This window comes from Lampetra fluviatilis, chromosome 14 (assembly GCF_964198595.1).
Source record: "Lampetra fluviatilis chromosome 14, kcLamFluv1.1, whole genome shotgun sequence".
Taxonomy (NCBI): domain Eukaryota; kingdom Metazoa; phylum Chordata; class Hyperoartia; order Petromyzontiformes; family Petromyzontidae; genus Lampetra; species Lampetra fluviatilis.
In genome coordinates this window covers 2,520,349-2,547,699 of record NC_136288.1, presented here as the reverse complement: position 1 = coordinate 2,547,699, position 27,351 = coordinate 2,520,349, and the positions used below count along the sequence as shown (strand labels likewise).

Below are 27,351 nucleotides of genomic sequence, written 5' to 3'. Positions count from 1 at the left end.
GCTACCCAGCCCAACCCGGTGTCCTCAGGGGCGGGGTCTAAGCAGAATAGAGGCGGGGCCTTAAATAAGAGGGCGTGGCCTAAAAAGGAAAGGCGCAGAAAGAGGAAGTAGGTGGAGCCTACGGAAGGGGTGGGGCCTATTGGTTGAATTCCCCAGTTGATTTAAGGCAGTGGTTCGTAACTCTTACTGTAGCCTTGGTTCTCAATCGTAGAAAATGATGTCAATAAATACATAGGTGCTTAATTCGTGTTTTAGACGATTTACCTTCGAAAACAATCTGGAATGTCTCATACCCCGAGAAAGAGCATCTCTCACCCCCAGGGAGTGCGTGCAGCCCAGGTTAAGAACCGCTGATTTAAGGTAATAAATGAAGTAAAATAACTGCAGCAGGCAACATACTCAGAGTCCTGCAGATGCGAACGCAGACCAACCAGTTGTATATTACACGTGCACTGAAAAACCTCTTTGGGAAGACCTTGTTTTTTAAGACTCATTTTCAAAATGGTCCTGCTTTGGGATGTCTTGGCTTCATTGTACTTTTGTTGTTTGCTGTGGGAGGTCACTGACATATCCAGGAAAAGAAACAAGAACTCCCGCGTAAAAGGAGATTCCATTCAAACGTTTCGATATAGTTTAAGCCTACTTGCAGCACTGCTTCTTAGAGGCACCTCTGAGTGGTCCACAAACCCCACCATTAAGTATGGAATTCAGAAGAACTCTTATAACACTGGCCAACAAAAAACTAAAAAAATTCTGACCTGGACTTTTGCAGCTGTTTTAGACTAATTTCAGGGTGCTGATTGCAAATCTGATCTCAGATTTGCTCTATCACATCTCATTTTTATGCTATCGGCATACCCCATTTTCATTGATTTTACCCGAAATTAACCCTGTCACTTATGATTGCAAGTTGTTGCGAGTCAGTGACTGCTTTAGTGTTAAAATATGGTGCTGTATTTTTAGGATAGTGTGTTTATAATATAATTTTATGTAGATATCCACATTTATTTAATATTTTTCTTCCACAGTTTTTATTGAAAATGCAATACTGTATTTGATATCTCAAAAAACCTGACGTGATAGGAAAAACTGATGCCAGATTTGGAATCAGCACCCCAAAATTACCTTAGAACCGTTGGAATACCTTATGCCAGAAAAAGTGTGTTGACCAGTGTAATAAGTGTTGTTAGAGCATTGGTTCAAGAGTGGTTATAACAATACACGAAGTTTTATGTAACTTAAATTCTGTATAATAATGCAATTATTGAACGGAGTGGAGCCATGCCACAGTGGCTCGCGCACGATGCTACAAATCAGGTGTCCTGAGTTGAATACCTGGTCGTGGCTGGCATTGCTTGGCCAGGGATATCTGAACTGGTCCATGAGTCTCCACACCCCTTCAGCAATCGTCACAGAACAGCATGGTGAGGTATGGTCGAACAACCTCCAAACAAAGGGTTTGTGAAAGCCTTTTATTTTTTTTTCTTATTAAACAAACAGTAGAACAAGGTTAAGCGCTTAACTTTACGGGAAAAAAGTGTGAACGTCAAATGAGCAAATACAAAAATACTAAATTCCCTCCACAGGTTTGAAATGTATTCTTACAATTAAGCGTTTTTAAATGTAGCGAATTATTTAATGACACTGCTTCGTTTGCATTGGTGCACAAGCACGAATACCACAATAAAACCTCAACACATTTGTGAATAACACTTCCTTTTCCTTTCAAGGTAGTGTTGCGGACTCATGTATTGAGTTGTTTTTAAATATAATACTCGGTATCAACAGGAGCCTGCATGAACGTGTTACTCGTGTGAATGTCTTAAATCCAACATGATCATAACTGGTGTCAATTTAAAAAATGCATTGTGTTACTTTCACGAATCGCAGCCACAATATAGTGATTTCAAATTATGCTGCAGTAACTGGAATTACAATCGACCCCAGGTCTGATGAAAGTAAAGATAAGCCATTGCCAATTGAAAATTGCATTGTAGCCATGTAACCTCGAATCATCTGCTATATAACAGAAACATATTTATCGCCGATGATAGTAACGTCACTTTCGCTCTAATCGCAAAGGGGATAAATTGTTAAGTGCCAAGACATTGCTCAGTCACTGGTCACATTCATTGCACACAGCTCCTCATTGAAACAGTGAAATCTGAAAAAGGCAGGACTTTCGAGTAGTTACAGAGCATTGACTGTAGACCAGAATATGTAGCAAATTTCACAATACCTTAGCAATATAAAATTGTATACTGTAATGGTAATGAAATAATCACCTGTTCTAGTTACTGTGTCCACGTTATTGTATTTTACACACTATGGTGTAAGCACTTTCAGAACAAGGCAATACACTGAGTAGCTGCAACTGTATACAGGCGATGAAATAATAATGTTCTAGCTTCTGCAACCGCGTCATTACATTTTACACACTATAGTGCAAGCAATGTCATGGCTAGGGAATGCACTGCGTAGCTGCTTTTAATGAGAAACACAAAGTTGAGTTCGCAGCATCGTTATATCAACTACGTCTTCATCATCATCACTATGGAGTTCACTACAGCCGTATACAGCGCTCTAGTCTGGAAGTGGATCGTGACCGGGCAGTGCTTGTACCTTGCGGCTGGACAGCCTCCACTCCCGTCTCGCTAGTTTGTAATTCACCGCCGCCGTGTCCGTTTGTTGGGGGCTGAAGCGATGCCGAGTTAGTTCCATTGGGGGTGTCAGTTGCTCCAGGCCAACAGCCCGTGTCGACCTCGTCGTACGCCACCACACAGCTGACAGAACTGTTTTTGGAGCTCCTTGACACGCTGACCTTTCCGTACTTTCCCCTTGTGGGATGCAGGCAGCCGTAGTACAAACACATGAACCCAATCCCGAGTACAAAACCCACAACGATGGAAATAACTATCGCTAGCATCCAGATTTCAGTGGTCATCAGTGTGCTAATGTGGCGCCAAGTCGTCTCACCTACAGCCACAACAATCTCTAAACACGTGAATAAGTAGTAGCAAATCACGTTCCTCCGAGTGGCATCTTCCCTTACGTTGAAGAAAGAAAAAATGAGAATGAAGCCGACGGTGCAGCGGTAGACAAACTCTTGGAAGCCAGTGTTCATGAATTCAGTCTTGTGAAAATAAACCGTCAGGGTCATCAAAACCCAAATGAGCACCCAGACAGGAACCACGTAATACCAGGGCCACAGCAGGGTGAGGAGACAGAGTGTGAGCAGTTGGGATACAAGCAAAAAGTACTTGGACAATAAGACCACAACGAAGGCTAAGCTTAACAGTTTCAGCTTTTCCTTCTTATCGAGAGAATTCCGCAAGGTCATGTGGTAGTCCAACAAGGTCCAGGCAATGGCTATTGAAGACGCCACTATAGTGATACCTGAAGAATGACACACACAAGTAGAGGGTTAGTTTGTTTATACATATAAGCCAGCATGCCTTTGCCCATATCTCCCAGAATGCACCCAATATCATCAAAGCTCAGCAGCTAAGCGGTGTTTCGTTACTCATGACACTTGCTTACTCGGCAAAGCTCCGTGACTGTTACAGGAGGGACTTGCCAAGTTTTCACAGCATGGGACAATGATTGCCACGTAAAGTCAAATTGAGTCATTTAAATTATTCTAATTTGGCACCGTGACTATGGCACGCAACGGCCTACTCTTTCAAATGACATCACAGGATCTTTAACGTCCACTATATGTTCATGGTTGATAGATCCCAGTCTTACCCAGGGCATCCACTGGAATCGAACCGTGAATCTCTGCAACAAAGCGGTGAATGCGCCACCGCTAGGCCACGTCAATGCCCAGGGCCCATCCTAGATCACGCTTGGATGGGGAGACTACCATGCGTGAAACAGGTGCCATCGGCAGCGAGGCTAAGTTGCCCCTCCGATTAGTGCGGTTGGTTACGTACGGTGACGAAAGAAGTTCAACATACATACATTAATATCCTATGTTTATATCCAACCACAATCTACGATTACCACGGTTGCCTATGTATGGTGCGAAAGAAGTTCAACATACAGGACATACATGTTGCACTGTATAATTCAAGTATTTTTTTTATCAGTCTTTACAAAACACATTATTATGGATTTAATGCATTTAGTTCACCATGCTTGCTGAACTTCCAATTCGATTGTCTGCTCGAATAAATGCTGTTTATGTCCGTGGAAAGGGTTTTGAATAGGATTAGAAATACAGAATTCATATCTCCTTTAAAAACATTCGTCACACTCAACACTAGGAATACCTCTGGTGTATGATCAGCTGTTTATGCTATGCTCGGATAATTTGTGAAGGCCAGTTGAAGCAGAGCTACATATGTCAATGTCATAATACTGCAGCCCAATGTCTAATCTACTCAAATTTGTTGTTGGCAATAAAGGTATCCCATGACATTGCTTTCACCCCGAGCTATAAATGCTCTGATACGTGCATTGCCTTTTTGCTGTTCGCCTTTTGGCAATCTCTGGTCTGACTTTGGTGGGACATGGGCCATAAAGAAAGCTGTCGCTGGTGTAGGGCAATCAGTTTCAAAGACAATATAATTATTATCAGAGCATGTTTGTTTGCATGTTCACCACAAACACGTGTCGTTACTGTAGACTTCATTGCTGGCGAAAGGTTTCTCTTTGGTGTTTGAACATATTAACACAACTGTTGTATTGCCAGAAAGGGTAAAACCTATTCCGAATTAAATTTTAATTCAACAATATCAATGTTACATGTCCACGCACCATACAAGTTCCAATTTAACGTGCACAAGTGATTTGAGTGCTGGATGCACATCATTTTCTGGGAAGTTACATATGGTACGTTTTTTTTCTGTCCAAATAGCACACCCGTGCACACATGCTGGCGAGTCCATTGAGAATGCATATTGATACACCTGTATTTCAAGTGTCATGTGACGTTTCTGTCATCGTTATTTTGGTAGAAAAAGTTTTTTAAAAACATCCCTGTTGTACAACAAAAAAATATGCAACGGTTTTTTTTATAAACTAGCAGACAAAATTTCTGAGATGCATTTCGTGAAGAGAGCAGATGTAGCTGTATTGGAATGGAAGAAAACGCTACACGTCAGCAAATAGTTTGCAGGTCATGAGCCGTCAGGAGCATTACCGTGCAATGCAGAAAGGACAGAACACACAAGTCCGCTCCACGAACGCGATCTAATCCCAGGCGAGGGCCAGGGAGAGAGGATTTCACAACAGCGCCGTGACATCAAAACGTGGATTTCGCAAATGTGATTATGTGGCTGCGGTGGAAACCTTTTCTGGGAGGTTAATGCAGGTACAGTGGCGTAGTGGTTAGCGCACTGTACTACGGAGCAAGTAGCATCTGAACCGCTCATCGCCCTCCAACCCACAACTTCACCAACCGGCACTCACCAGTGTGATCAAGTATAGTCAAACAAGCGGTGGATCAATGCCAAAATGTTGTTAAGAGGCCTTCATCCAGCAGTGGATTGACTAAGGGCTTTAGAAAAGAACGTGTATTTTTGTCTTCTTGGTTCTTTCGGTAAAGTCACGTAGAAGGGAAATAATAATGAGGACAGCTGCTTGCGTTGTGGCCGAAACGTTGTGAGAATTGTATTTTATTAAGTAAAACAAAATTTATTTTATTATTTCCCTTCTACGTGACTTTACCGAAAGAACCAAGAAGATGAATCCCTGCAGTCACGAAAGCTTTAAATCGAAAAGTGTATTTTTGTATGGAGTAGTTTCTGCTTCCTTGGGAGAGTGAACGTAGTAGAACGTACCAGGAATAGCACATAATTCACCGTCATGTTCACTACATATACAATAGAATGTCCATGTCCCCAGGAGCGGAATTCATGATTCCATCAGTGGAATGGCAGATCATGAATTGCGGGAAACCTCTGCCACTCTGTGACCTGCCCCAAGCCCTCGTTACTTCGGCCCAATGTGCCCTGCTCGTTCAGGCAATGGCAGCATTAGGCACACGACGCAGAGCAGAATTATGGGCGCGAGACATTTCACGGACGCCGTTCTCGACGTTCGCCGGAGACTCACACTGGATGGAGTTGGGCTGACGCGTCAGCAGCACGATGTGCACCTGCAGGAGGAGCTGGGGAGTGCTCTCTAGCATGGTCTCGAACAGGCGCAGCATGGTCAGGTCAGCCTGGTGGCTGCACCAGTGTGTCAGCAGATCCCAGGTTCCGTCAGCTGCGTGCTTCCGATATGCCTTGACGCCCAGATAGATGAGGCAAAGGGCCCTGCAACACAAGCAATGCTGCTGTGTCTGGTATTCTTCACTACAAATGCGTCGCTAAACCCGCCACCAACCGACACAGCCAATTAGTAAGGTTTGTCACGTAAACAGAACATGCCAATCCGTTACTAGTTCAACACACCGGTGTGTTGGAGAGCCAAGCCACAACATTTACAATCTGAGTACGACGTTTCGCCAGTAATTACAACCAGCTTCATCAGACGACAGCCAGATTCGTGGAGAAGTCTTCCTGTTTCGTTTCTTATATAGAGGCGTAGATGTGTTGACCACCCTTCTGCGCTCTTGCACAATGTGGGGGGGGGGGGATTGGTTGTGAAAGCCTACGTGTTAAACTGATTAGCCGACTTTATATTGGGATGGGACAGAGAATATGCACTCATCTCACCAACATTAAATAACTGAGAGTGGACTAAATTCTCCACTTCTTTAGTCGACTTGACTAAGGGAATGGCTTGAACTGAAGTTCCGCAGGTCGTTGTCGACTCTAGGAAGGCTATAGTAAAAAAAAAAATGCTGACTAAATGAACACCATTGTTGTCAGCCATGGAATATCACGGCCACCCGGTGTGCCTGTGTGTACCAACCTCCGTACCTCATGAACAAACCCATCTGCAACACGTGCACAACGGAGAGAATCCACTTATTCCCGGTGACGCAACGGAAGGCAGGCACCTCCTCACACATCTGCAGCCACCACGTTTTCTTATTGTTCTTGTCGCTCACGAACCACGCGTAGCTGTAGAACTGGACGACGACGCTGGGAAGGATGATCAAGGAGATTGTGAGGCCGAAATTCAGTTCCTCCCCTTGGTGCAGGTAATTCCAGGCCAAAAGCAAGTCCGTGCAGATGTCAAAAACGAGCATTCCGAGTGATACCCCCGTGGTGGCTAATTCCACTCCAAATCTGCAGCGTGTCCATTGCTCATTCCTGGGCCCCTGATCCATACTGCACCTCCACGTGGCTGGGGTGGCTGGGGGTGAGAGAGAGAGAGGGGGCGGGGGCATTACAACGTAGGCCTCACAGTGATAGTAATGCAATGTACTTTGAATTTTTGTATAGTGTCTAAATGCAACCGCAGCATTATAATAGGCTGTACTGAGACAGTGGGAATATTCATTTTTATAGAGATGAGTGGTTGGAGCCTGGACCCGAACAGGACCAAATCACAGATCTCAGAAGCTAAGCAGGTTTGATCCTGCTAAACGTTGTTGATGGGCGACCATCATGCACAGCGGGCATTGTCGATATCAGGCAGCCACTGGAGGCATGCACTTTTTTAAAGTCTAGATTGAAAACTCACATCCTGATAAATGCTTTTGTTTTCGTCTTTAATTTGTTGTCGTTCTCCCCGCACCTCCGATTAGCACGGTTGTCTTCGTACGGTGCGAAGGAAGTTCAACAAAAGGCAACGAACGATCAGCAACTCTCTCGTCTAATTGGCAACTGCCTCAATAGCTCTCCTGCACGCTGCACATCAGACACCGGAATTGTGCAACTTTGGGGGAGCAGTATTGACGAGGAACGCTTCTGCTTACAACGCCGTACAGTATACTCGTGTAGGATTACAACTCACAGAATAAAAGATTGCTGCGTAGAGGGTGAACACTTCCTCACCAACATGCACGTGGACAGATCTTTGTCTATCCACTGCTGCATGAAGAAGGCCTTGGATTGTGTGCTGGCCGTGCGGATGGATGGTTTGAACCAAGGCCGTAGCCATGGAGTCAACATTGGGGGGGACCAAATCTTTCAGGGGGTCTGGGGGTTCCCCCCAGAAAAAAAAATCTACATTTGAAAACGAATTTCCTGCCATTTCCTGCCTAACACATAGGATGGACTATTTATTTATTTATTACAATAATGTCTAATAGTGTATTGTATAACATTGCTCTGTTTTTTCTTTTTTACATTTTCTTGTTTCATTGTATGTAATGGCAGAGATTAGGGATTAATAAAGTACAACTATAACCACAATCATAAAAACGGAAATCTATTTTATAGCAAGAAATTGGGGGGGACATTTTGAGCATATTTGAATATTTATTATATTATTATAATTCCGGCCTTGGTTTGAACATACTTCACCACGCAGGTCACAGCGGGTTGGTGGATGAACACGGGGGGGGGGGGTCACAGGAGTGCAGTACAACAATGGATTGTGGTTCCGCAGTAGCCTATAACAAGAACTCGCCATCCAGTGCTCTCAGCTGCATCCAATTGTTCTTGTACCGATGATTTGTTACAAGCGAGGACGTGATATTATTCAGTCTCTTGTTTCCCATTACGTGTCCAATAAATGCAACTTGACTCTCTCTAATTATGCTAACTTTCTTGTTGTGTATACCCCGTCCGTAATAAATGTACATTATGCTGCATCTCGTCTGCCCATGCAATATTTAACATCCATCTTTTAAAAAAAAACACATCTGTTACGTAAATACAAATGTGGTTAAAATGACTTGTTGGCTTTTTGTTTAAAAATAAGAATCGAAATGATTTGAAGTTTTCGTGACTGCAGGAATCCATACTCTTTGGTTCTTTCGGTAAAGTCACGTAGGTAGACAAAATATATATACAGCGTATAGTTTGACCGCATCATACCTGTCAACCCCTTATCGGTGCCTACTTATTACAGACCAATGAAGACCTCAGTGGTCACCCCGTGGCCCTTATAATCTCAACGTTCATCCTACAACGTCCCATCACAAGGGAGAAACACAAATAGACCAAAACAAAATAGTTTCCACCATATGGATCCGAACAACTCAAATTTCCCCGTACAAGAACACGGGGTTCAACAACCCCTACGGGGTCGTGACACGGTACCCAGAATGACCTCGTGCTCGCTGTGGGTACTCGATGGGAGCCGAACAAAAGCTCGGAAACCCCTTCCTCCCTACCTTCTTTCTCGACGAGATCTTTTTTTTGTCTTCAGAGACGTTGGGCGAGCTCGCGATCTTCTTCCCCCACGTTCACTTTCGTTGCGTCTCCCAAGTTCATGTCGACAGCGGTCCACCCCACACGTCCCGAGCTCCGTGTCCCATGGGGGACCATTCGTGTGTAGCACGTGGCGATGAGCTCGGCGCTGTCGGTAAAACGAAACAGAGTTGAGCGCCGGTCACGCATTGACGTTCGTCAAATATCGTTTACACGAAACAAAGACCCCCACCAGTGTAGCCTGAGCAGACTGTGGGGGCAAGTGATGTTAGCGAGTACCTCCGGAAGGCCAGCACCAAGCACGGCCGCCTTTGTCTCCCCCAGTGGCGATGTTTACACACACACCGAACCAGGTGCTTATTTTGAGGCTGAGTCGACCTAGGGGAGGCCCAGGACCAGTTCAGACAATCGTCACTGGGTGTTGGCCGTGAGCGGGAATGGAACCCGGATGACCGGGTTCGTAGCGCAACGTAGCGCTAACCGCTGCACCACCGCTCCCCACGTGTAGTTGACACGCACACATACACACACACGCGCACATACACATATACACACGTGAAAATGATGATGGCTGTTATAAAAATACTAATACCGTCTGCGGGTGTTAAAGCGAGCGATAGTTGCTGTTACTTAACCAGGGCAGAGGAAATCAGGAAGCACGGTGGTTTCGATTTGCCACAGGCGTGTACACACACAGAGCACACATGCCTCACTGTAAACCACGCAACCAGCACGCGCTGCCAAATTCTGCTTGCTGTTGCTGGTGTCGGCCCATAGGGGTGAAGAGTGGCCCAAGCGAACACAACTCGCAGTCAACAGATGTCGCTAGAGACGCCTGGGGAGATTAGAAGCAATATTTTTTAAAAACTTTTTTTAAAACACACTTTTATGAAATGTGCGAGTGATGGAAGAACTCCACGACTCCAGGAAGGGGCCCCGAAGCTTGCCACAACGTAAGGTGCCGTGGCCAATTACAGCCGATGTCAGTTACCCGTGGACAATTAGAGCCAAGCCGAAACATAGCATCTAAAAAATTATGTTGAAAAATATATTTCTTATGTTTTATGATAAAATATAGTATTGTCATCAGTATGACATAAGTATACCAAGTTTGCAGTCGATACCACATTGGGAAGTGGGTTAAAATTGAGTTACAAGATTTGAGGATACAAGAATGACAACAACAGACAGAGTGAGTTAAATAAAAGCGTGTAGTAGTAATAATAGTATAAAGTGATCAATTGCAGCAGCAAACGCGGGTTTCATGTGTGTCGACAAGAACGTCGTTCGCTCAGCAAAGTTTGTAAATGTGTGGGTGCTCTACCACACCTCACCGAAGACGTCTGGCCCGCGTGGAAGAGTAGGCCAAACACCCTCTCTAGAGTGGGCTTTCAGAGCTCCCTCGAGCGCACACAACTGACCATCGAGATTTCGTTTCACCATAAGAGCGATTCATTTTGTGTGCGCAAACGTGGAACTCTGGGTTAACTCAGCCTCAAATGAGTAACCTGGTGCGTTGTCTAAAACATCGCCACTGGGGAGACAAAGGCGGTCGGGCGTGGTGCTGGCCACCCAGCCCCTCGTGTGCCGTGCCGGCCTTCGTAGGTGCTCGCTAACAGCACTTGCCCCTACAGTCTGTTAAGGCTATACGGGGGATCTTTTCATGGGTGGATTATGCGGGAGGGGGGCGTTGGGGCACCCCCCCCCCCCGCCCAAATTGAACACCTTCACTATTTTATTTTCAGTAGTTTACTATTTAGATTAACTATTTTAGATTATTCAAATGCACCCGCGATTCTTAATGCGAAGGACAAAGCTAACCCCCTTTGCCACACCGCCAAACAGAAGAAGTCAAACTCCATTCAGATAAGCCCCTCCCCCCTCCTCCCCCCTTAACTTGTATTTAAGAGCTTGTCTCTTGGAATTTCGCCTCACTTGATACAGTCAATTTAGCTGTGACGGTCCCACCTGATAACGGAGACTTGTGTTGTCTCCGAAACGTCATGCTTTATTATTTTATTTCTAAAAAATGTTTTTCCCTCCGTGACTTTACCGAAAAAACCTAAGAGTATGAATCCTTGCAGTGACGAAAGCTTCAAATCTGGAATTTAGTCAAACTCCGCCTATATGGATCTTTATCTTTGAACACAATTTCTGCGTTGCAGTTTGATGGGTGATTTTTCAGGGCGGCACAGCACCGGGCAGTGGGTGTAGTGACGAAGCGAGCGAGCCCGTATGACGTCATCCTTGGAAATTGCAGCACCGCCAAGAATACGCGAAAATAAAACTGAAGTGCAGTGAAGCTCATCTCAATGGAAGAAGATGTTCGATATACCGTAGACGCCAGACGTTGCGTTTCCCTGACGAGTGGAGTTCACAAAGACATCACCGAGACCTCGGACAAGACCCGACGCACGCAGAAGATTCCCCTTGGGTTCCATCTCCCTCGACGGCTCACGGGCACAAAGCATGTGGCAGCAAATGCGAATGCTTGATGGACAAATGGAACATTTAAAAAAAAAACTCTCCGTGGCTGAATTTCGATTTAAAGCTTTCGTGACTGCAGGGATTCATCTTCTTGGTTCTTTCGGTAAAGTCACGTAGAAGGGAAATAATACAATAATACAAATAAAACATAATACAATAAAATGCTCACGACGTTTCGGCCACAACGCAAGCAGCCGTCCTCAGGTGAAGAACAGGGCTGTCGGAAAGACAGCGTCCGAATGAACACCGCCAAGCCTGGCAGCGTATATATAAGTTGGGTTCGAGGAGGAGAGCGCCTTGACAAAGGAATTTACATATCAACAGAGGAATTTAGCAGATATGGGTTTAGTCACTACTTGTGGAATGTGTAGGTGGTGGGGAGGTCTCAAAGTCGTATTATGCTCGTGTATTATGTATGATTAGTAGTCATAAAGGGAGGAAGTAGGATTAGCAGTAATAAAGGGAGGGACATTTTAATATTAAGGAGCTGCAGCAGTTCGCATTAGAAGAAATTACAGCAGCAGAGGTTAGTGTAAATGCGTGGCTGCTAGTGTGGTCACCCAGAGCAGTGACCTTGATGTCCCATTCACGAATTAAGCAGGAGGAGGCATCACGCAGCTGCTCCAGTCCGCGGCTCCTGACGCAATCTCCTGGCTCAACCACTTCGATGTGACATCATCATCGTCGTCGTCGTGGCTCGACGTCAACATCATCCATACGATGAAGACTGCAATCAAGCAGAGCGTTAACGAAGGGCTCCCCAATCAACTGCTGCATGGGCTGCTGGTTGGTAAAGGCGGGTAAGGCCCGTCTTCACGCGGTAACGTAGAAGTGCAGTACAATGAGTGGTAGTAATTGCATTTTGATCATAATCGTAGCAGGTTTTTTTTCCCATTGTGTTAGTGCGTTTGCTTGATGTCATAATATAAGTGACGAGTGGCACGGAAAAGTACTGTAGTCTGTTACGCAAGCAGCCACGAGTTTGCATATATTGCCGCACAGTAACACCGCACGTCTGGAATTCATTTTCCTCCGACCATCCGTGCTGCCAATACAATATTATCCCTGCCCAAGCCTGCACAATAATTATCATGTAGCGTCTGAATGATGAAAGCACCTGAAGACTTTGAAGAGCGTAAGGAGAATATAATCGTTAACAGCACCCACAACGAGCCTTCTTCAACCACTGGAACAGCACGCAGATGCTGTCTTTTGTTCATTTCTCTCGTCGAGTTTCACGTGTCCTGGTTTGCCATGGGCCCCCTGCCCGGCGTCGCCAGTAATGAGATGGTGCCGCATGGCCCAATTGACCCCCACGACCCGCGCGGCGATGTTGACCGTCGGATGCCGCCCGAGATTCCAACTTTCTTTCCCTGTCGCCGTGAGAGTGTCGAGTGAGCGACAAGTCCCCATTGTCGTAGCTCTTGGTGCATGGATGTTTGGCGATATTGCCGTGATTTGAATTCTCCTGGAATTGTGAAATATTTAACAAAAAACACAACGTTGTTTCTCTTTACAGTTTTATGACTGAAACAATACGACTGTCCCTCTGTCTCTCGTGGCTAACACTGTCCCTTGTGATGTTAATAAGCAATGCTGTTTCTCGGTGATTCTCCGCAGTGCGCGTGTCTCGTTGGGTTTGTTTAGGTCAGGGGTCGGCAACCTACGGCTCCGGAGCCGCATGCGGCTCTTTACGGGCTGCTTCTTGACGATATGTACGTATGTACATAGATGCATTGCGGCTCTTGAAATACTGAATTTTGTACCGAATTGGAAAGAAATGGCTCTTCTTGTTATTTTGGTTGCCGACCCCTGGTTTAGGTGCTGCTGAGACGAACAATGGGCAGGTCTTACGCTGCTGTACAACAGTTTTGTTTGTTGCGGTTGCACCCGAGTCAAGAGCCGCATGGCTCACAGGCTTATCTCCATGAATATAAAAGGCAAATTTGTGATTGTGTGTGTCTGTTCAAAATGTTTAGCGTACTTCCCGACATACAACAAACTGGAAATTTGCCATGTGGGTACTTTACAGACTGTACACAGTGCAAACATTATAAAAATACACCTTTTTGGAGGGGGGGGGGCTCAATAATACAGTTATTTTTTGCACGGCAAGTGAGCTGTGACGTCACATCTGTCACGTGACCCGCGCGTGTGGAAGCGTCACGCATTGTAGTGTAGCGGTTAGCGCGCTGCGCTACGAACCCGCCGACCCAAGTTCGATTCCCGCTCACGGCCACCACCAGTAACGACCGCTCCTGGGCCTCCCCTAGGTCGACTCAGCCTCAAACGAGTAACTGGTGTGGTGTGTGAACATCGCCACTGGGGAGACAAAGGTGGCCGGGTGTGGTGAATCCAAGTCCCGGGCGAAGCCGGGTAGTACAGCTCGTACCGAATAAATGAAACTTAAATAAAACTGAATCCGCCACCGATCACGTTGTTACATTTAGCGCCCTCTAGCGGCTGCGGGTATCACTTGGAACCCCTCGACAGTTCACGCACCGTGTGCCAGTCGAGGGGTGGTGAACGTCGCGGTTTGGTGTGATTTAGAACATTGGTTCTTCACCTTTACTGCAGCCCTTCGTCAAAAATGTGTCATGTTCATAAATGCGGAGGTTTAATGAAACAATGCAGTTGTACTTACGTGCCCGTGCTTTGCGTTTCGTTTCTAAAACAAACTGCCCACGTCTCGCACCCCCAGAAAGGGCATCTCGCACCCCCAGCGGGTCCAGCGTGCACCCCCCCCCCCCCCCCCGGGTTAAGAAGAAGAGCCACTGCTTTAGCAGCAGGCGACATGACGCCTATTCAACCAGCACAGGGCTCATCTAGAACCAGCAGAGGGAGCATTGAGAACCAGGATACCCGAGTTCGATTTTCGACCACGACCAACAACATACACCAGTACATGGCGAGTGATGCCTGAGCCATGCCCGGCCCCTGTTAGGGGGCACAATAGGGGCCGTCCATAAATTGACGTCACGCTATTTTGGACGATTTTTGACCCCCCCCCCCCCTTCGTCACACGACGTCACAAAAAGTCAGACCCCCCATCAAATATGACGTCACAAAGCTCTACCCCCTCCCGCCCCCCCCAAAAAAATAAAACATGCTTCAAATCGCTTTAAACTATTGTCATTGTAGTGCGTATTTAATGTGGCGCTGCACTCTGATGTTGTAGGAGAAAACATGTATTAAAAAGTCTATTTAATTAAGTAGAACGTGTTGTCTATATTTATTTAAGGTTGCGCATTTCTCAACCACCCCCCCCCCCTCGTCACACATCGTCACAAATGTCTGACCTGCCCTAGGTGCGTGACGTCATTTATGGACGGCCCCTTATCCCGCACTGAACAGCGTGGTGAAGTATGCTCAAACAGCACCTATGACTCATGGACCAGGTGTATGGGATACCGTCATATGGCAGTGGATTGCCAGGGATGAACATTTTGTCATAATTAATTTTACTCACTGAAACATTCATAATGTGCATGTATATCTACTTCCACGCGCGATTCGATAACCGTGTTGTTTAGCCGGTTAACCGATGCTTTGTTACACAGAAGGAATTGTTCAAAGCTGACAATGAAAGGCATGATGATTATACCGCTGGCGATTTTTTTAATATATTAAAAGTTCGGAAATGTGAACATCTGTATATAATGACAATTACGCCATGCACTAATTCTGCACCAATCTGTGTGGGTGACTCTTAGATGAGGGCGGATATGTGACCGTCGGATCTGCGGCGTTGTGCTGTTACGTGTTATGTAACTATCTTTTCACTCCCAGTGAGTGAGCGAAGTGTTCGATTATTTTAAAAAGATATAGCAGATTTTTTGTTTCACTGTAACTTTAAGTGCTATACCAGAGGATAACCTTTTAAACCGTGCACATTATAGTCTCTGAGTAAATGGATGGTTGATAAAATTCCTGTGAATCAAAATTTCCGAAAGTTCTTACAACGGAAAATATGCATACTCTATTACATTCATACTCTTTGGGTCATTCGGTAAAGTCACGTAGATAGAAAAATAATCAATGTATTCCATTTATCACTGAGAAATTCCTTCTGTATGGTAAACACGTTTTGAGATTCTTAGCGTTACGAGCCGCACATCCAGTGCCGCACTTTTTTAGACAAATATACTGCTAACTGGTAATGGGATTCGTATGCTTTCTCTCGGCTGTAGCGTCACACTCCACTGATGGCGAATGACCTGATTCACTAATGATAGGGAACGTCTACCTTGTAAGTATTTAACACGATATGTTAGTTTTATTTCTAATTATAAGCACGTGGACTATACAGTATTTATGTTAAATGTAATATCTCTCTAGCCTTTACAGAAAATAATTAGAATTTCTATTAGTCTGGGTTGACGGTCGTCAATGCATAATTAGAAGATGCACTGATATGAAAATTCATAACATGACGTGTTTACATTAACTGCTCATATGTCTATCGTAATGAATTCTCATCACTTTGTAATTGCATCGCCGTATCGTCATTTGAGTTGTTGCAGCCTCCAGTAGCTGCACCGCGTGGATCTTCGTGGGTTTGTTGAGGTTTGGTCCAGGAACGGCTCAGATATCCCTGCAGTCCGCGCTCAAATTAGTGGGTGGCGGTGCTGCTGCTGCTGCGTTGGCAGTGGTGCACGAGTACAAACAAACTCACCCACATTCGGTCAATAACACCGCGGTTTTAAAATTTAAAAAATATATATATAATCGGCGATTATATCAAGCAATGGGCCTTCTTTAGAGCACTGCATCGTGCGCTTTCAGGAGCGCTTCTATGGCCGTCTGGAACGCTCTTCGTTCCGATATTAGGAAGCCGCCGGAACTATTCACTTTTAAATCGTCTACATTGAAAACTCGTTTCTTTAGAACTGCTTTTTGTGTTCAGTTTATTGTCCTTCCCCCGCACTTCCGATTAGCACGTTTGGCTACGTGCGGTACTAAAGAAGTTCAACAAACAGTACAGCACACTGTTGACTCATAGCCGTGGCCGGGATTCTAACTCCACAACAATGTCTATTATGCGCTAACACTATTTACATGATTTATGCATTAACAGTGGAGTTATAATAAACGTATCATTATGTTCATTAACTTTTTGGTTCTTTCGGTAAAGTCACGTAGGTAGAACAAATAATAATAGATCACTACGTTTCGATCGCAACACACCTGATGACGATTGCTTGTGTTGCGATCGAAACGTCGTGATCTGTTATTTTTTCTACCTACATGACTTTACCGAAAGAACCAAAGAGTATGGATTCCTGCAGTCACGAAAGCTTCAAATAATTATGTTCATATATGTTTGTTTTTCCATACGAGTTTTCCTACCGTGTGCTGTGAGTCCTAATTGAGTGCACTGCGCTACGAGACACGGGGTCGATTCCAGACCACGAACATGCAGTGGAAACCTCATCCCTGATCCTGTTGTGAGCCTCCCCGAGCTCGACACGTCCTTTAATAACGAGCACCTGGCGCTCGCTGAAAGCGCTTGTACTTGGAAGACAAAGGCGGCCGGGCGTTGTACAGTATTGATCAAGCGTGCATGATGCTGACCCAACCAACAACCCCGGGGCTTAATTGGTGTACCCCAACAGCACTAGCTCCAAATGGCTCAAAGCTCTTAAACGTTCGATCTTTGCCTCTGCGTGTGCACGTATATCTATCGAGTAGAACGTCCCTAGGTCGGCCTCTACGTGGTGCCCGTTAAAATGTTACTTGATGCCCGCAAGATGTGAGGGCATTAGCGATCGTAAAGGAAACGATGTCTGCCCGCTCACTCCCACTCGGAAAAGACCACGTGGCGTGATCTTCGGTGAAGTGATGGGCTTCAGAAAGGCCCTGCACATTTGTTTTTAGTTTTGCCCCGCAAGGCTTTGCATGCTGAACACATAAAGCTGTGGATCTGATGTGCCTGGTTACCCGTGATTGACGGCACTGCTGCGCTGTTGAAGAGCAGACGCGTTAGGAACAGCTCCCAACGCATTGCAAAGTGATCAGCCAGCGGCATTTGTATTGGTAAACTCGCAAGACACAAATTACTCGTCTAAATATAACGTGATCATCTATGCATGTTGAACTATGAACTATGCACGTTCGTAAATTAACGTATGTGGTTCTTTTTTTTACGAAACTATACGGCGTAGTACGTGAGTGCGTGTGCAATATTTCACATTACGCGGTATACTTTTTACAATTACTTTGCATTTCACGTATCGCGACCGTGGCTTGCAAAGTATGTTTGAAGGACAACCCTGAGGCTGCACCCATCGCAGGCCTACACAAGACCTTGTCTCAGTAGCTTTTTCTCTCTCACCTGAAGACGGTCGCTTGTGTTGCGATCGAAACGTCGTGATTTATTCATTTTATATCTACGTGACTTTACCGAAAGAACCAAAGAGTATGGACAACGTGTACATTTACTGCCAAAACCTATTTTTAACACATGCATTGAACACACACAGCGTTAAAGACAACCCACGGGTGTGGGGTCGTGTGCGACTGTGGCCATGCAGCCCAAACTACCGACCACGTCGTAAACCCACCGTGGTCTTGCGCTCCTCCAACGGCGGAGGAATCGCAAAACGACGCGAACTCTCCGCTCTCCTGAAGCCCTCTCGTCGCTTGCAGATATCCACGACGGCATTCATCTCCCGGACATATTGCTGCCATCATACGCGAGTGCTGTCTATAATACGGACGGCATGTTGCCAATCCACTGCGGGATGAACACTTCCACTTACTCACCCCGCGTGTCGGTCGCTCTCGGGGTAAGGTTGTTCGATCAATCATCTGCACGCTGATCAGTGCGAATGGAAGTATCATTGAACGTAACGAATCAACCACCCCCCTCCAATCTTCGATGTAGATTGATAAAAAGCACGTGGTACGCGAGTGTGTTACGTGAGTGCGTTCGCGAAATAACCAGTCACACAGAGGCAACTCAAAACAAGCCAGGCCCGCCTTTATTTCGTATCGTCGTTTGTGAAATCTACACACAAAGAGGGGATGATGAAAGTGTCAATTCATATTTGAATAAAAAAAGCATAACATCAGACGTATACAAACACAAGTGATGAGGTGTGAGCAACTCGCAAAGGACACTTTCGTAGGTTAATCGATCACCGAAGGCATATTATTATTATTCGAGTTACGCCTTTGCTTTTGTACACGAGTATATGTACAAGCTTGAAGGACTTGTACAGCATGCGCGCTCAGATGCGTACCCCGTTTAATCTCACACTGGCACGACGCGTTGTATAGATGCTGTGATACATGTCATTAATAATTCGTACATACAGGGCGATCCATTTATAGGCACTCCACTAATACCGAATATCGCTCTTGTCAAAAGCTGATTGAATCTTGTGTAGGTGACGGCTCCGTATCTCACAGAGGACATTGTTAATATATATTTTAAAAACGTCTATTTAGATTTGTAGGAGTCGTGTAGAGTTTTTCAAATAAAATGTTGTTTTCTCGATAGTGTCTAGCTGTTAGTTTAGTGGAGCTGACTATAAATGGATTGGCGGCCCAAAAAGTCAGGATATGTAGGGTTATTTAATTTATTTTAACACTGGCATTAAGACATTTCAATTGTTTATTATTTAAAGTTAAATGGTATATATTATCATTCTTAATATCGATTCTTCTTCTTCTTCCTGTGGGGTCACCTCAAATTCATTGATTACAAAACTCGACCAAGAACCATGAACGAATTGAGACAAATTGAAGAATGTTCACAGATTACACCTGTCCTACATTCATCTCAAAAGATCATTCCTGTATAAATTAATGTTATTGCAAGTGAGTTTGAACATTGATTTTTTTAAAATGACCCTGTTATTTGTTAAACTAAATATAACCCCGTGTGTCCTAACTTTTAGGCCACCCTGTATATACCAAGCTTAACACAGAGATTGCCATTCGCAATATGTTGCCTTCACCAAAGCATGGGTCTCGAACGTAAAAAAACAAATCTACAGACACTGGCTCATATGCAATATATATTGTCTTTATGAAGAACAAAAATCCACATTTTCATAAGTAAAGGCAATGCAAACATTGGGTTTAACAGCCTCTGTTGAATGCATTATGGCGACACGCCAAGTTATATGAAGGTTGTATGAACCCGAACGGACCAGGCAAACTTACAAAGCTCTGAACCACCTCGCCCCAGCCTACAGCGTGGTCCAGATGTCTTGTGGCCCCAATTAAATTCTCTGAAACTAAATACATCTTTTAAGGAATATTTATTTCAGCGTATTCCTCTACTACTTCCTGTCCTCGTGCTTAAAACTTTAACCATCCTCTCCCTTTCCCTTCCTAACCTCTCTTTCCCTATCATCATCCTTCCCTGCCATCCCTTCCACTCCCCAACACTCAAACCCTATCAACCATTAGCCAACGCTAATGTACAATTTCTAACTATTGTTAAGCGCTTTAAAAAAAAGCGCTATATAAAATCCTAGAAAAAATTTAAAACAAAAATTAATATGCAAAAGGGAAAAAAAGTGTGAGGCTTTAATTAATTTGGGGGAGGGGGGGAGGTCACAAGAAATCTGTATCACCCTGTACATCAGGGACACGCTGTACCCACGTGTCGTCAAGGGTCTCTACGATGTGGGGATGCGGATCTTCTCCGCGTCCCCAGCTCGTGGAGGCTTCTCGGCTCGTTGGGGGTTGGCCCCCGGACTCTGGGGACCCTCTCTAATCCGCGACATCTCCAGGATCTCCGAGTAAAACACGACCGAAAACTTAGTTAGACACTTCCTTGTATTCAACTATTAGTTGGTTGAGATAATGGCGTTCAGCATTATTTTAGCATGATATATATATTTTGTTTCGTTAGCTATTTTTTACGCTGAGTGTTTGCTACCGTGTCTTGTACAAAGCTTTGAGATACTCGATGAAAGGTGCCTTATAAATTGAATAATGATTATGTACATCATACTGATATGGTAATTGATACGTATAAAAAACTAACAATAATACACAAGTGTTTGCTGCATATAAACTGACTCTTGCATACATTTTAGCAACATAGCGTACCGCTAAACTCTCCTCTGCATGAAGCCAGCAGAGATACAACGCTGTATTTAAAAAACCGTATGCGTTAAGTGCTTCGTCCCGCAAAGCATCGTTTTTCAAAGCTATGCTCTGTTCGTATCGCTGTCTTTGATTTTGACAACGATGATCGTGGTGGTGGTGATGGTGGTGCGGTGGTGATAGGCGGCGATGCCTTGGTAATCACCATCGCAATTGTCATCGTCATCTCACGGTTAAAATCTTGATCATCGTTACCGTCATCGCGCCCACCTTCGTCAAGATGAAGATCTTGATCATAACCGCCATAATAATCATCATCATCATCATGACCATCATTGTCAAAATATCGAATGATCTTGATTATAGTCATCATCATATTAAGATAAAGTCTTGATCATCATCGCCATCATCGTCATCATCATGTCAAGATGAAATCTACCTCGATGAGTAACGATGGGTCCCCGACGTCCCCAAAAAGTAAAACATCTGGGACACGTGGACAAACTGGTGAATCCTGCAGAAGGCGCCAATGTTTTATTCCTCTGCTGCTGTTGCTGCTGCTGCTGATCCTGTAGCTGCTGCTGTTGCTGCTGCTTCTCTTGCCGCTGCTATTGCTCCCGCTGTTGCTGCTGCTGATCCTGTGGCTGCTGCTGCTTCTCTTGCCGCTGCTATTGCTCCCGCTGCTGCTGCTGACGACGATGACGATGATGATGTTGATGCTGGAGTCGCTCTCCCTTCGTCTTGTGGCGACCCCTGGGAGAGGAGCGAAGCCACTCACGCGAGCGAGGAGACGGGCGAGGCGCACATGCGGGAAGCGGATCCGGCGTCCTTCAGCTCGGAGTCGCCCTTGGCAGCGGCCAGGAAGGGCCACGTCTGCGAATCAGACGAGCACGCGCACGCACGCGGTAAGACATCCCCAGATCGCCATTAACGCAATCGCCTAATATTCACAACGATGACATATGGTGTATACACGACCGAACACTGGCCTCATCGTCATCAACATCGTATACGGTCTATGCACTGCTGGATGACGATATTTCACCGTACACGTATATATGCACACATCCTACAGACTTGCTTCCCCATTGCTCATCACAGCGATGTGAGAGATATCACGTGGAGGGTCTAATCCTATCGGACCACAAAAACTGCGACGTGCATCGTGATCTTTTCACTTTAAAGAGGACTTCTTTTATTACACCAACGAGAGTGTGTGTGTGTGTGTTACTTCAAGAGTGGTGTGACCTTGTGTGAAACTAACTCGGGCAGTATTTTATTCGCCAAGTGTAGAATTACGCGCGCTGCTGCGCGCAGCGGTCCTCTGGCACCTTCACCTCTGAGCACTCGGCGCAAAACACAGAGCCGCTTCAAAGCAAACATCGCTCAGCAGTCGCCGTGTACGATATCGCTCCTGGCATCGTGCAGGCACACTGCGCAGTGTGCGCGGCGCCCTCCGTATATCTACTGACTGCTGGATCAAGGCAGGAGAGGTTTCCTGATCCACACTTCACCTCGCTGGTCGGCAGCGCAGGTTTTAGTGAAGTTAGAGGGGGCAGCCTAGGAATCGTGACGGATATCACTCGACAATCACGTTAGCCGTGGGCGGGAATCAAACTCATATGGATGGGTTTCAAGTGCTGTGTGTGTACCAATGCAAATATGCCACGCAAATTTTCCGTATAGTATAATTATGCGACGTAATGGCGCACAACAGATAAGACGTGTACATAAATAAACACACTTTATCTGTCAACAGACGCATGTTCATTATTCCAATGTTTTACGACAGCTCCATAGCTGCCTTAAGCGGATGGCTTTTGCGATGACACGTGTCAATAAAACAGCGGTTTGTTTACCAGGCCATACCCCTGCTGATGAAGCCCAAGAAGTCGAAACCAGTTCGGAGTTTGTCTGCTTAAACACATGCTGATGTGACACATTACGGTTTGAAAGGTCAATAGGCCGCATTATGTTTTATTTTATATTTCCTACCAATAGTATATGATTACAAATAATACATCATTTTTTAAAATACATGTTTTTTTTCTTGGAAGATACTTTGTGTATTTTCTGTATATATATTTACGTGTGCACGTTTGTGACTCCATTGCAGGCCTACGTTGTGTAACGTGAAGACAAAAATGCATATAACTGACTCATGCTGATAATAATTCGTTGAACGTATGTATATGTTTAAGTTGAACAGTGCACACGTAATAATGGAAAGGTGGGTGCTTGGCATTACACTGAAAGACGTGGAAGAGTAACGCATGGATTCGTGAATATAAAAACTAAACGATATATTCAATCATTGCTTATTTTACCAGGTAAGGCCCACTCAGCTCTATAGCTATTTTTCAGAAGCGACCTGGCCACAAATTATAGCTCAACGAAGTGGCTTATCGTGTGGAAATGTATTGCAACCAAATATTCTAAACGCGTGTTTCTAAATGTGGAGGTAAAAACCGGAAGGCCCGGAGAGAAGTCCACACGACCACGGGCAGAACATTCAAACTCCACATATACAGACGTGGGAATCGAACCCACGACCTCCTGTATACCAGGCGAGGTAGTTAACATCTCGCCACTGCGGCGGCCTTTAACATACGCAAAGTTAAAAACATCATACTGACTGCTAAGCAAATAAAGTGTCGAGAAGGTGATGACCGGTGACCGAAACGAACGTCTTCTGAGTGTCATTCACAGGAGAGAACGCGTGCAGGCGCTCATGTGGGTCGTTGTATCGCAATACCTTGAGAGACGGCGGCAGATTTGGGGAGGCATTTATCCAGCAGTGGATAGACCATAGCTGGCATTGATAGTGATTGAGTCACATCAAGTGCCGTGCAGCGTTTGGCTGAATATAAATACTATACAACCCCCAAAACAACCTCTCCTAATACGACAAAGCGTCAATATGCATGCACGTCATATTCGAGCATTGCCTCGTGACTCTCCACAGAATGAACGTTCATGCTTCCCAATAAGCCGTTTTGTACTCACATTATAAACCGATTTGTACGAGCATTACAGTAATGCATTCTCATTGTTACGAGTATTATTAACCGTGTTTTTGTACTTGGATGAATATTGCTCGCGAAAATGTCGACTGGCAGTGATTTTATTTTGAGATAGCCTACGTTTGCTCCACGTGATCATTTGAATACAAAACTCCAGTAAAGAATGGATCGACATTGACCGCTTATCAAGTTTCTGATTGAGCGACCTCACACAACAATAATTATCTAAACACGGCGGTACAAACGTATAATTAAAACAGACTTTATTTCCCCCATTGCTGAAAGTTAAAATCACCGTTCTTTCTGGCCTAATAAAAATCAACGTTCTGGCATAATTCACAAAGACTATTGTTTTAAAAAAAAACCCTTCACATTCAAGTAAGACTCACCAGCACAGCTGTACATGCCGCAGCGCTACGGAAATTATATATGCACATTCATTCGGTTGTAAAAACAAAGATATATTTTTTTACTTAAGGACTACTTATGCACATTCTGCGTGATTGCATGCGTAATATCATGATCCGTTGCCTCCTACATTGCCATTTGACCACGTCACCAATTATAAGACTGTCCTATATTAGAAAGGTGTGCGTTCGAACAGCGCGGGTGGAGCGGTGGCGCAGTGGTTAGCGCACTGCACTATGAACCTAGCGAGCTGAGTATGATTGCCCGGCCACGACCAACATCAGTTGCGTGTGACATCTGAAACCGGTTCTGGGCTCTTCGCCTTCACCAACCCGCACTGACCAGCGTGGTGAAGTATGACCAATCAACCACCACTGCGGGGACGGGTCAGTGAAAATGTCTACAGTCTACATTAGTGGTTTTTATTATTTAAAAAAATTATTCACTTTTTTTTCTTATTATTTTTCAATCTACGTGACTTTACCGAAAGAACCAAAGAATATTTATCTTCCTTCTCAAACGAGCGATGGGTCTGCCCTCATCTCCGTAAGCGGTACTAGGTGAGTGTTTGAAATTCCACATTTTCATGGCCGGATAAATAATAATTATAATAATAAATAATAATAATTAACGTATGTATGTTGAACTTCTTCGGCACCTTTACGTAGCCAACCGTGCTAATCGGAGGTGCCGGGGGAATGAACGCTTTGCGGGGTTTCAAGCAGCTTGTGCAAGAGGTTAACGACATTGCAACTTGTTCGTTGTCATCTCTTTTGAGGAGCGTTTGTTTCTGTGCATAAGGGCAGCAGAGATCCCGGAGAAATCCCACAACGCAAAGGAATGCGATGCCCTTCAAAAGGTCCGCCCACGGATAGGCTTCATGTGCTGCCATCTCCTGACCACCTCGCAGTTCTAGGGTTGGGAAGTGCCACTGGTCTCTACGTGATCCACTAACCCTTGCGTTGATAACGCTGGTTCGTAAGTGTGCGCCAACACGCCCAGCACCCATCTCACACAGTTCACCGGAACATTCTAATGATGTCAAAGAAGGGCGATAAGACTCACATTTCCCCACGAGTACAGTATTGTCCCAGCCTAGGCGTATAACAAACAAACTAAATCTGAAATTCTAAACGTTAGAATTTGGCCTCTGAAATAACGACACAGATGTTGATTGGTTACACAGATAGCGCAGGATCTGGCTTAACTTATAGATCGCTTTACGTCTCGTGCCAACTACTTACAAACACACAAACAAACCATCTCCTCCCCATTAGCGAGCCGAGACATTTGCGACGCTTAAAGTGGGACGCTGAAACCGATGGCAATCGGGCAAAGCTGCACCAAGTTACTACGGCTCATTGACCCCGAAATGCGCCTGATCGACACATTTGGGAAGCTCAGTAGGGTTGCGTCTGGTTAGCGCTTGCATGGCTGAACACCAACGCTTGCCACGTGTTGCGCGCTGCGAGGTGGTGGCCAGCATACACGGCAGTCATGAGCGGCACCCCCTCGAATACGTCGTGAGTATTCTTTTCTTCCCGGATACTCCGCTTCTTTGCCGCACGACGCCAAACAAGAAGTCACGGTATTGGATAAACATTCGAATGTGGCACGAACCTCTCGAAAAAAGAGTCCTGAAGACTCTGTGAGGTGTCCCTGGATGAGTCAAGTAGCGGCGTACCCACATTAAAGATACGGATTAGATTTAGAGGACGATTAATAGCCTCAGAAACTGAAAAGCTCCCCGTACACTTCAACCTTATCTTATCGAAATGTATATAGCGACTAAACCATTTAAATACCCTGCAGCTGTTCCCGTGCGGTACAATGTGTACGCAGCACTGGCCTGCAAATGTCCATAAGAGAAACCCGTAAAAACAAAGTTTTTCACTATAAATCCTTTATATGCGTGGCATCGGTTTTATTTTATTATTCATTTCTGTTTTTCTTGAGTAAGAGTTTCATTTTTATCACATTGGTATTTTAAATTAAATATGAAAAAAAAATTCCCAAAAAGTAGAACATTTTGGAAAACATTTTTCACGAAAATAAATTGTCACGCACAACGAGTCTGTGTGCAAAATGTCAGCTCGATTGGATCACGGGAAGTGGGTTAAAAACGACGGAAAGATTTGCACGGTCGTAAGCGCGCAAGCAAGCAAGCAAGTGAACTTAATATAAAGGATTTAAAAAGTGCATCGGCGCCCTGGGCAGACATCTGACGCAGTCACTCACCAGGTTGACCGGGTGCACGAATCCGTTCTGGTAGGTCTCGTCGGCCAGGATCTGCCGCAGGTGCCCGATGTAGCTGGAGGCGAGGCGCAGCGTGTCCAGCTTGGAGAGCTTCGTGTCCGCGGGCACCCAGGGAAGCGTGGTCTTGAGTCTGGAGAACGCCTTGCTGAGCACCCGCATGCGGGCCCGTTCCCTCGCGTTGGCCGCATTGCGTTGTCCGTGTTTGCCCTCGGAGAGGCCCTCTGCTCCGTCGTCGCCAGGGCCACCACCACCAGCAGCAGCAGAACCACCGCCGCCTCCTGCTCCTCGACCTCTGCGTCGACCCTGCGTGACTCGGCGTCGGCGCGTCGGCCTCATCTCCTTACTGCTGCTACTGCTGCCTCTGCTGCTGCTGCTGTTGCTGCTGCCGGGGCTGCAACCGCTGCCCTCTTCGGAGGTGAAGTCCAATTCGTCCACAGCGATGGTCGCCATTCCTCTGGCCGGGCGGCGTGGGTCGCTCTTCGCGCGCTCGTGTCGCGACCCGTGGCCTTCCAGATCGTGCAGCAGCTCGTCCGTGTCGCTTGTGGAACCCGTGGACATAGCCGGGGTGCGTGTGGGGTGTGGGGTGTGGGGTGCGTGTGGGGTGTGGGGTGTGTGTGGGGTGTGGGGTGTGTGCGGTGTGTGGGGTGAGTGGGGTGAGTGGTGCGTGTGGGGTACGTGTGGGGTGTGTGTGGGGTGTGGGGTGTGTGTGGGGTGTGGGGTGAGTGTGGGGTGCGTGTGGGGTGTGGGGTGTGAGTGGGGTGAGTGGTGTGTGTGGGGTGTGTGTGGGGTGTGGGGTGTGTGTGGGGTGTGTGTGGGGTGTGGGGTGAGTGTGGGGTGCGTGTGGGGTGTGGGGTGTGAGTGGGGTGAGTGGTGTGTGTGGGGTGAGTGGTGAG

At 45.7% G+C, this 27,351-nt stretch overlaps 2 protein-coding genes across 2 annotated transcripts; both read right to left on the bottom strand.

Moving 5' to 3' along the window:
- Window positions 1-1,515: 1,515 nt before the first annotated feature.
- On the bottom strand, window positions 1,516-9,706 carry LOC144935730 (XK-related protein 9-like). The gene is made up of 5 exons (XM_078862472.1): window positions 9,498-9,706; window positions 9,182-9,366; window positions 6,873-7,251; window positions 6,061-6,263; window positions 1,516-3,396 (listed from the first exon to the last, which is right to left on the bottom strand). The coding sequence occupies exons 3-5, from the start codon at window positions 7,223-7,225 to the stop codon at window positions 2,564-2,566; spliced, it is 1,389 nt and encodes a 462-aa protein (XP_078718598.1). The 5' UTR covers window positions 7,226-7,251; window positions 9,182-9,366; window positions 9,498-9,706; the 3' UTR covers window positions 1,516-2,563.
- LOC144935772 (uncharacterized) lies at window positions 9,213-27,016 on the bottom strand. The gene is made up of 3 exons (XM_078862513.1): window positions 26,441-27,016; window positions 21,550-21,644; window positions 9,213-9,366 (listed from the first exon to the last, which is right to left on the bottom strand). The coding sequence occupies exons 1-3, from the start codon at window positions 27,014-27,016 to the stop codon at window positions 9,213-9,215; spliced, it is 825 nt and encodes a 274-aa protein (XP_078718639.1).
- Between the last annotated feature and the right edge of the window lie 335 nt (window positions 27,017-27,351).

Bases quoted from the DNA above. Each gene is read 5' to 3' on its own strand.
- LOC144935772 (XM_078862513.1), bottom strand. From the start codon at position 27,016: ATGTCCACGGGTTCCACAAGCGACACGGACGAGCTGCTGCACGATCTG. The intron at 21,645-26,440 runs GTGAGTGACTGC...TCTGATTCGCAG, and splicing joins TCGTGCACCCGGTCAACCTG to ACGTGGCCCTTCCTGGCCGC. The intron at 9,367-21,549 runs GTGAGTGGCTTC...TTTTACCGACAG, and splicing joins TCGCCCGTCTCCTCGCTCGC to CGCCGAGCTCATCGCCACGT.
- LOC144935730 (XM_078862472.1), bottom strand. From the start codon at position 7,225: ATGGATCAGGGGCCCAGGAATGAGCAATGGACACGCTGCAGATTTGGA. The intron at 6,264-6,872 runs GTACGGAGGTTG...CTTGTGTTGCAG, and splicing joins CAGATGGGTTTGTTCATGAG to GGCCCTTTGCCTCATCTATC. The intron at 3,397-6,060 runs GTGAGTCTCCGG...GTCATTCTTCAG, and splicing joins TCAGCCCAACTCCATCCAGT to GTATCACTATAGTGGCGTCT.